The sequence below is a fragment of the Homalodisca vitripennis genome, chromosome 5, assembly GCF_021130785.1.
Source record: "Homalodisca vitripennis isolate AUS2020 chromosome 5, UT_GWSS_2.1, whole genome shotgun sequence".
NCBI lineage: Eukaryota > Metazoa > Arthropoda > Insecta > Hemiptera > Cicadellidae > Homalodisca > Homalodisca vitripennis.
The window spans coordinates 181,603,361-181,613,699 of record NC_060211.1 but is presented as its reverse complement, the minus strand read 5'-3'; the positions used below and the strand labels follow the sequence as shown (position 1 = coordinate 181,613,699).

Genomic DNA, 10,339 nt, shown 5'->3' with positions numbered 1-10,339 from the left:
TGCAGCTTAAAACACCATTTTTACCTTATATATATATAAACGACATACATTTCATAAACAAAATCTTATATTAATGAGAATATTTTTCTACGTTATAAGATATTTGTAAATCAATCATAAAAAACGAAATAGAATATATGCTAAACAAAAGTACACATAATAATTTAATACATGAATAAAAATCAAACCGGGACAAAGAAATTACAAAACATACAATTTTAAAGCCACGTAAAAAGTTGAGCACCATGTAACAAAGGATGTCTCTATCCGTTTAGACCTCTTACCTTAATGTGTCTGCAACATATAATATTATTTGTATTGCAATTAAAAAATAATTATTTTAATGATAATGACCATGGAAAATAACCGCTCGTGTCCCACAAAGTTCTGTAGCCTATAAATAATGTATCTGCATTAAAAATTAACAGAAATGCATACTACATTAATATCACATAGGCTACATTAATTATTTATATTATTGGCAATATTTTCTACTTTTTCATACTTTTCATTTCATATTCATACGTCAATCACAAAACATCGGCACAGTGCAATGCTTCATCAAGAATAGAGTCAATAATTAAATATATAATTTTAAAAAGACAATAATAGACGATAAATTAAAAAACGTACATTACAAATTCTGAGAGGACTGAGAGGAAGACATAAGTATAGTACTTATATATTAATCTAAGTGTAACTAATTACAATGTTTTGTAAGATGAGAACGTGAGCTAAATACTAAACCGCATAACCGGACTGAGAGGAAGACATAAGTATAGTACTTATATATTAATCTAAGTGTAACTAATTACAATGTTTTGTAAGATGAGAACGTGAGCTAAGTACTAAACCGCATAACCGGACTGAGAGGAAGACATAAGTATAGTACTTATATATTAATCTAAGTGTAACTAATTACAATGTTTTGTAAGATGAGAACGTGAGCTAAGTACTAAACCGCATAACCGGACTGAGAGGAAGACATAAGTATAGTACTTATATATTAATCTAAGTGTAACTAATTACAATGTTTTGTAAGATGAGAACGTGAGCTAAGTACTAAACCGCATAACCGGACTGAGAGGAAGACATAAGTATAGTACTTATATATTAATCTAAGTGTAACTAATTACAATGTTTTGTAAGATGAGAACGTGAGCTAAGTACTAAACCGCATAACCGGACTGAGAGGAAGACATAAGTATAGTACTTATATATTAATCTAAGTGTAACTAATTACAATGTTTTGTAAGATGAGAACGTGAGCTAAGTACTAAACCGCATAACCGGACTGAGAGGAAGACATAAGTATAGTACTTATATATTAATCTAAGTGTAACTAATTACAATGTTTTGTAAGATGAGAACGTGAGCTAAGTACTAAACCGCATAACCGGACTGAGAGGAAGTCATAAGTATAGTACTGCTAGATTATATATATTAATCTAAGTGTAACTAATTACAATGTTTTGTAAGCTGAGCACGTGAGCTAAGTACTAAACCGCATAACCGGACTGAGAGGAAGACATAAGTATAGTACTTATATATTAATCTAAGTGTAACTAATTACAATGTTTTGTAAGATGAGAACGTGAGCTAAGTACTAAACCGCATAACCGGACTGAGAGGAAGTCATAAGTATAGTACTGCTTGATTATATTGTAATCTAAGTGTAACTAATTACAATCTTTTGTAAGTTGAGCACGTGAGCTAAGCACTAAACCGTTGAACCGAACTGAGAGGATGACATAAGTATAGTACTGCTTGATTATATTGTAATCTAAGTGTAACTAATTACAATCTTTTGTAAGTTGAGAACGTGAGCTAAGTACTAAACCGCATAACCGGACTGAGAGGAAGTCATAAGTATAGTACTGCTTGATTATATTGTAATCTAAGTGTAACTAATTACAATCTTTTGTAAGTTGAGCACTTGAGCTTACACTGAACCACTTAACCGGGCTGAGAGGAAGTCATAAGTATAGTACTGCAAGATTATATATTAATCTAAGTGTAACTAATTACAATCTTTTGTAAGTTGAGCACGTGAGCTAAGCAATGAACCGCTTAACCGGACTGAGAGGAAGACATAAGTATAGTACTGCTAGATTATATATTAATCTAAGTGTAACTAATTACAATCTTTTGTAAGTTGAGCACGTGAGCTTACACTGAACCGCTGCACAGACACAGTAACTCAACGTTGTAGTTTGGATGAGTTAGTTAAATACACTTAACCCATAAAATCGCATTTGTGCAAAAAATAACTTTACAAATTACCAATATAGAACCAGAACGAAACATTAAAAAATTCTTCGTAATTATAAACAACTTTATTCTTCCACTTTCTCGATATTTCTTAATGTTTGGAAATAGCGACCGTTACGAGCTTTATAAGAGAAGGAGTAGATCACTCATCATACATCATAGAGCAAAAGAAGAAGGTGTTGTAGAATTATCTGGTCATTTACAGCAATGTTCCATCTTACGTATTGTATGCATACAGGATGAACCAACCCACCAGGTAATTGATTGTTGCGGGATAACGTGAAGATAGAATCCCCGTCTAACCTGAATCCTCACCCCCTGTTTTGTGGCCATAGAATTCAATAATTTCGCTCCGTATTTTCTGTTGGGGAAATTTTTTTAATGTAAAGATAGGGCGTGTGACACCTCTCATTTAAAAGGATTTAAAAGGTCTCTTGACACAGATCCCTTAAAAAATTGGAATGTATCTACTTGTAAATAAATGCACAGGCTGTAAAAATCTTTAAAAAAAGGCTTTAAAAGGGTTTTTACTTACATTTGTTACTTTCTTGAACAACTTACAAAACGTTATCCAAAATAGTTGAGAACGTGTGCTTCAAAAATATAACTAAGATAGTTCAGTTCCTAAAACTTTTAACATTTAAAACTTATAGATTATGAACATTAAAAATGTTTATAACTAAATTTGTTCAATTCAACCATGTAATTTAAAAACATTTTATTCTCTCTTTGGATTTATCTTAACCGGTTTCGTTTGTTTAGGCAAAAAAAACACATTCCAGATTTTCATAAGTTTTTCATTAAGGTAGGAATAAAAAATTTTAGAACTTTTTTATAGATTTTTTAACATCTGTGCATTTACAGCATGATACATTGAAATATTTTTTTACTTGTCAGTGTCAAGAGACCTTTCAAATGAGGTACCACACGCTCTGCCTTTACATTTAATAATTTCCCAAAAATACCAATTTTTTATTTTTAGGAGGTTCAAAATAATCTATCAAATACTTTTGCCACAAAAAAGGGGAGTTCATTTGAAACGTTGGTTCTATTTTTACTTGTTATACTGAAGGAGTCGGTGGCCCAGGTAGTCTGTTTCTCATAAGACTGCCTCTTAGTGGCAATAAAAACTTATGAGTATGGGCTCAACTACAGAATGGCAGGTGACTGGTCCAGGTGGAGGCGAGTTTTTGTTTAATCCCTAATTTACTAGTAATCTCGGTTTTAATATTAGGTAAAGACTTTTAAGTTCGGGCTAAGTAATTCTCTCTAACACTTTACCTGGGGACCAACGGCTTAAAGGTACCTTCCGAACCACCGAACCACCAACAATGGCCGGTTGCAAGGACAGGATCGCTTAGTATAGTCATCCAAGCAGCAGCACGCAATCTGGTTACCTTGCTATAATCGTTGTATAGGGGAAATAATATTACTGTATATTTTTCCTAAAGACGATTTAATTTAAATATGATAGTTACATACATGAAATCCATAAAAAGTATAATGGTTTAAAATTATGTTTCTGATTATACAATAATGATTATTGATACAGAAGATAGAAGTATAATTCGCATAAAAACACTGTAATAAATATAAAAAGTTGGACTACGAGCGAAAATATTTGCACCGTGTATGTTTACATACCAAAAATAGCAGAACAATATTTGAAATAATTTCTACATAATAATTCTGTCAGTAGATTATTTTATTTCGCTAGGTCATAAACAAGCACTTTACATCAGAAACAGCTATCAACAAATATTTACTAACCAACACAGCACTGAAAGTACATGAAAATTGCTCATGTTAAACAAGACAGAGATTATCTATTGCAGCATTGTAACATTATTCTAGTCCCTACACCGACTTAACAAACGTTAAATTACATTTTAACCTTTACTTTATTCTTTTGAGATTGTCATCTCGAATACATACTCATTTTTTGTGTCCTTAAAAAGAGGTCCAAATTTTTTTTTAAAAGAAGGGCCTTCTTCAAAATCACATTTGAATTTGGATTTAAAAAATTGCTTTTCGTAGTAGTGCGATACTTCAAAAAAATACTCCTCAGAGGGTTTGCCATTAGGTACCAAAATGAGCCTTAAACGGACCGTCGACGAAATTTTATTCTCGTCAATCACATTGAACCGTGCCCAAAAGAACTGACCAAAAGCTGATATAGGAAATATATCAACTGATTGACCTTTTATTTTCACAACTGATTTGTGTTCACTATGAACTGTCACTGAAGGGTGGTCTTGTACGTGTGAGAGAATGTCTCGGTTTGGACCAGTCCAGGGACAGGTACGGACAATACACTTGGTCGATTGAAAGCCACACCATTTCTCGTGTTCATCGTCGTCTGATACGTACACACCACAGTTGGTATGTTTACAGAGTTTTGGAAGTGCATCCAAAACCTGGCTCATGAATCGGGCAGGTTTGGCAAGGGAGAAAGGCCGCTTACAAGTGGGACATTCGTTGAGATGCTTGGAACAATCTCCACACAAGATATGCTCCCCTTCACACTGTACTATCTCCGGCCTCGCGGTCTCCAGACAGACGGCGCAACGGGCGATGTCCAGGATTTTCTGGAAACTTCTGTTCACCATATCCTGTGGCACGTTGTCCTGCAACAATAATTTATTTATGATTACAAGACAAGGAAAGATTTGTATTGAGTAAATGTATCATCTTTGTTGCCTCGTTTTTTCCCAGACTGGAATGCAATATTCAGCAGATGTTAGAGCGATACTTGAAATATCAACTTTAAGTACCACTTTATTACGTTCAAATTTGATAGATCGATATAAGACATTTCCATGTTAGGAACTGAAACTGAAAGTGTTATGAATTATCACTAGAAAGTTTGGTAATATGTATTTAAAAAGGTTCAAAAACGTCCAGATCGTCTAGAGAAGTGCTCGATAAATATATTGACCAATCAATTTTTATTGAGATTTTCAGCAATCACAAAACCATTCTCAGTAGCTAAATCTTTTATTAAACAAACAATTGATTGATGATTTGTACAGTCACTCTGGGTTTCTAAAACACTTTCCAGATTCAAAAGAAAATATTATTAATTTTGAGAGGAAGACGCGCCTTAAAAAATATTTTAAAGAATTTATTTTTTTTTTTTTTTAATTTAATTTTTTTTAATTGATTTAAAATAGGGACAAATATGTTTAGAATGTGAATATTAGAGACTATTATCAAATGGTGAATAAAATCTAAAAATATTCTTAATTTGAATGATTTTTATTTCGAGTTATTTTGACAAAATAATTCTTCGCAAACAAAGTAATCAACCTAATGCAGGATCTGGGTGGACTTTAAAGATGTTTAATCATACTAGTTCAATATTGAATAAACACAATTTATTCAATGATGATATATTGAATTACCACGAGAAAAACAACAAAGGAAAGCATGCGTAAACTTAAAAAAATGGGAATGATACATTCTTTGTTATTTACATAATTGTTGTGCCGTAGAGAGACCAAACGGTCATCCAGAAATAACAAAGCAGTATCAAATCTATTTAAGAGATGAGATATTGAGTGTCTATCATCACTAAAAGATTGTAAAAGCATTTGAAAAAAGAAACTATGATTATTACTGCAGATGTCCGAAAATGTTTATAAATATATATATATAGTTGTGATAAAAAATTAATTGGCTATCAATCCTAAGCAGATATCAGACATTTATGAAGTAGAGTTAAATATTGATTTATTGTATGTTAAGCAAAAAGAAAATTAAATCTTATTATTTTTCTAACTGACTAAAATAAACTAGTTCTTCTCAGCTATCAAAATTCAATGCTGAAATATTATCCGCATTATTTGAGCGGTCGGGATAAGTTAATAGAGAAGATTTTAGGGAATTACTCAGATCTGTTTAACATACAATATGTTGTCTTAATTGATCAATTTGTTTAAGTTGTTATAAATTAGAACCAGTATTTTTTCTAATAGCTCCAGTTTTATCGTGGAACGGAATGTTAAAATTAAATAAAATTGACTTACAATTGATACACGAATACTATACGTATTTTTTATGATTGAAAAGGTATTCATGGAGGAGTTTCTAAATGTATTAGACAATATATTAAAGCAAATAACAAATATTTGAAAGATATTGATAAATCAAAGTCGGAAAATTATCTGCGTCATGTCGATGCAAACATAGTTTAATATGTATACCGTCAACGTTATATTTCTGTGTTTGTAGAACATATTAATCATAATAGATTTTAGGGAATTACTCAGATCTGTTTAACATACAATATGTTGTCTTAATTGATCAATTTGGTAACATTTTTATAAATTAGATGCAGTATTTTTTCTAATAGCTCCAGGTTTATCGTGGGATGGAATGTTAAAGTAAAATAAAATTGACTTACAATTGATACGCGAATACTATACGTATTTTTATGATTGAAAAGGTATTCATGGAGAAGTTTCTAAATGTATTAGACAATATATTAAAGCAAATAACAAATATTTGAAAGCTATTGATCAGTCAAAGTCGGAAAATTATCTGCGTTGTGTCGATGCAAACATAGTTTAATATGTATACCGTCAACGTTATATTTCTGTGTTTGTAGAACATATTAATCATAATCAAAAATAAAATGTTTCTTACTTACTATTACTATTAAATTGCTCTGACGATTTAAGTAACAATTGAAGTATTTTACGCCAGTGTGGAGGAATCCTTAAAATGAAGACAATAGTAATTAATGATATACGAGTAATGAATAGTAATGTTGATATAGTGCATAATGATATACGGCATTCTGTGCAGTTTAGGAATGAAATTAAGCTTCTCTTAGATATATATTATGTTGGTGTTTATGTTACTCTTATGCTTACTCTATGCCTCCAAGACTATAAATAGCAATATTTTTCAAATGGTACTAAAATTAATTAAACATATGATTATGTTGTACAGTAGTTACCGTAGGATATTTTTGACGTGACAACGTCTTAAATTAGGTTGCGGCTCGGAGTCACTCATGAAAAAGTGTAACGCCCGGTAACGTTACGATGCCCGTCCAGTGGGTCCGCCGCACGGGATCCGCACGGGATAAAGCAGATAACTGTGGGTCCGCCGCACGGGATAAAGCAGATAACTATGTTTATTCGTGAAAATGTGGAGTGCTTAGATTCGTCATTTACAACAACTACAACAATAAAGGTAAATAATTGTACACTGATATTTCATTATCGTAAACTATGATTGATTGATTAATTGTTAGATTGACACAAAAGTTGAGAAACTGAGTTTATAGGTTATGTCATACTATTGACAAATGTTGATAGTGTTAAGTAAATTATTAGTTTAAATCACTCTGCAATCAATCGTAATTCAGTCGATTGAGAAGAAACAGCGCGTATTGCTAGTCAAACATTTAAAATAACAAATTATAACCTCTAACCTGTCATAACAGTACGACCAAACAAACGAACTAAACCGACCAATCACCACGCGCGGAGTTAGAATTTAACTGTGTTTAGCAAGAATTTCAAATTCCAATTTTAGTAAATGTTTTATTCAACTTTACCATTTACAATAAAAAATTTTAATTAATTTCAAATTATGTACAATGTTTTAGTAAACAAAATATATTTCTATAGTTAAAAATTTGTGCAATTCTTATTTTCATTCAATTCCTTGTTCCTATTGTGCAATTTAATAATATTCATATCAATAAATATTCTACCGAGAAAAGACGTTGTCACGTAAAATCTTCGCCCGTAAAACCGACTTTACAGGCAACCATAATTTTTTTCTTTTTTCCTAGCAGTGCGAGCTTCGGTGGCGCCTTTGCCATAGGCATTTCGGTTTAATCTTTCTTACGTGATCTGAGCTCGAATGTACCTAGTTATACCCCCCCCCAAACCCTTCACAACCCCCCCCCCCAAACCCTGAAACCACGATTTCTCCCCGTCCTCAATTGTTGGACTTTTCGAGATGTAACCTAAAATTTCTAACCTAACATTTTAAACATATTATTATAGATAGCCAGGGGCATTTCTATTGTGATTATTTTCATTATTTAGGGGTTTCACCCTTTTATATCTATTGTACTAGTACGTATACATATACATATAGTACCTATGCGTTTATTTTCAGTCGGAATTTTTGTGTGACATGGCTGAAGAAAATAAAAAGTAAAAAGTAAAATAAAGGTTTCTTATTTTACCAAGCGAAGTTAGGGCTAAGGAGACCTCTCTGACACTTAACCTGGGGACCTTCCGAACCACCACCAATGGCTGGGCAGGCGGGCTGTTTGCAAGGACAGGATCGCTCAGCGGTCACCCATCCAAGTAACAGCCACGTTCGACGTTACTTGATCCGGTTATCTTGCGATAACCGTTGTACCCGATACACTGCGCCATTGATCGCAATTGAATAATTACCCTAATTATGAATAAATACCAAATAACAGATAATACAGTGAGAGTTGACTTACCATTGTACAAAGGCTGCACTGCACTAAGCAACTCGCAGCTTGCCACAATCTCGAGTATCCAACTGATTAGTAATCACCGTCCGCCATTTTGATGCTGATTCAAGTTCTTTATAATATGTTAGGCAATAGTCCACGAGATAACGGAGCGAGACCTTGTAAACCTTGACTACGCGAGTACTCCTAACCTCTGAACTAACTAATTTATTGTTCAAGATTTTACCGAACACTATTAAAGTTTAAAGGTAATTTTAAACAATATGTGTCCTCAGTAAAAAATTGTTTAAATTTTGTTCCGACTCAAGTACCTACGCTGCGATGTGAAAACTGTCCAAAACAACTTACAAATTGTTTTAAAGGATTAATAAATTAAATTAACTAAGCCCAGCTTGAAAACACGTTTCTAATTAAACATTTGAAGTGGTGGTTGAATATAAAAATAATTTCTACTTTGTACCTTTATATTTTACTATAATTACTTATATCTATCTGTATAACACCTGCATGTTGTGCAGCTTAAAACACCATTTATACCTTATATATATAAACGACATACATTTCATAAACAAAATCTTATATTAATGAGAATATTTTTCTACGTTATAAGATATTTGTAAATCAATCATAAAAAACGAAATAGAATATATGCTAAACAAAAGTACACATAATAATTTAATACATGAATAAAAATCAAACCGGGACAAAGAAATTACAAAACATACAATTTTAAAGCCACGTAAAAAGTTGAGCACCATGTAACAAAGGATGTCTCTATCCGTTTACACCTCTTACCTTAATGTGTCTGCAACATATAATATTATTTGTATTGCAATTAAAAAATAATTATTTTAATGATAATGACCATAGAAAATAACCGCTCGTGTCCCACAAAGTTCTGTAGACTATAAATAATGTATCTGCATTAAAAATTAACAGAAATGCATACTACATTAATATCACATAGGCTACATTAATTATTTATATTATTGGCAATATTTTCTACTTTTTCATACTTTTCATTTCATATTCATACGTCAATCACAAAACATCGGCACAGTGCAATGCTTCATCAAGAATAGATTCAATAATTAAATATATAATTTTAAAAAGACAATAATAGACGATAAATTAAAAAACGTACATTACAAATTCTGAGAGGACTGAGAGGAAGACATAAGTATAGTACTTATATATTAATCTAAGTGTAACTAATTACAATGTTTTGTAAGATGAGAACGTGAGCTAAATACTAAACCGCATAACCGGACTGAGAGGAAGACATAAGTATAGTACTTATATATTAATCTAAGTGTAACTAATTACAATGTTTTGTAAGATGAGAACGTGAGCTAAATACTAAACCGCATAACTGGACTGAGAGGAAGACATAAGTATAGTATTTATATATTAATCTAAGTGTAACTAATTACAATGTTTTGTAAGATGAGAACGTGAGCTAAATACTAAACCACATAACCGGACTGAGAGGAAGACATAAGTATAGTACTGCTAGATTATATTATAATCTAAGTGTAACTAATTACAATCTTTTGTAAGTTGAGCACGTGAGCTTACACTGAACCGCTGCAC

At 32.0% G+C, this 10,339-nt stretch overlaps 1 protein-coding gene across 1 annotated transcript; it reads right to left on the bottom strand.

Annotated features, from left to right (window-relative positions):
- Positions 1–3,708: 3,708 nt before the first annotated feature.
- LOC124363267 (E3 ubiquitin-protein ligase Siah2-like) lies at positions 3,709–8,545 on the bottom strand. Its single transcript, XM_046818475.1, has 2 exons — positions 8,524–8,545; positions 3,709–4,898 (listed from the first exon to the last, which is right to left on the bottom strand). The coding sequence occupies exon 2, from the start codon at positions 4,878–4,880 to the stop codon at positions 4,173–4,175; it is 708 nt and encodes a 235-aa protein (XP_046674431.1). The 5' UTR covers positions 4,881–4,898; positions 8,524–8,545; the 3' UTR covers positions 3,709–4,172.
- Between the last annotated feature and the right edge of the window lie 1,794 nt (positions 8,546–10,339).

Excerpts from the sequence above, each read along its gene's own strand:
- LOC124363267 (XM_046818475.1), bottom strand. The coding sequence starts at position 4,880 with ATGGTGAACAGAAGTTTCCAGAAAATCCTGGACATCGCCCGTTGCGCC.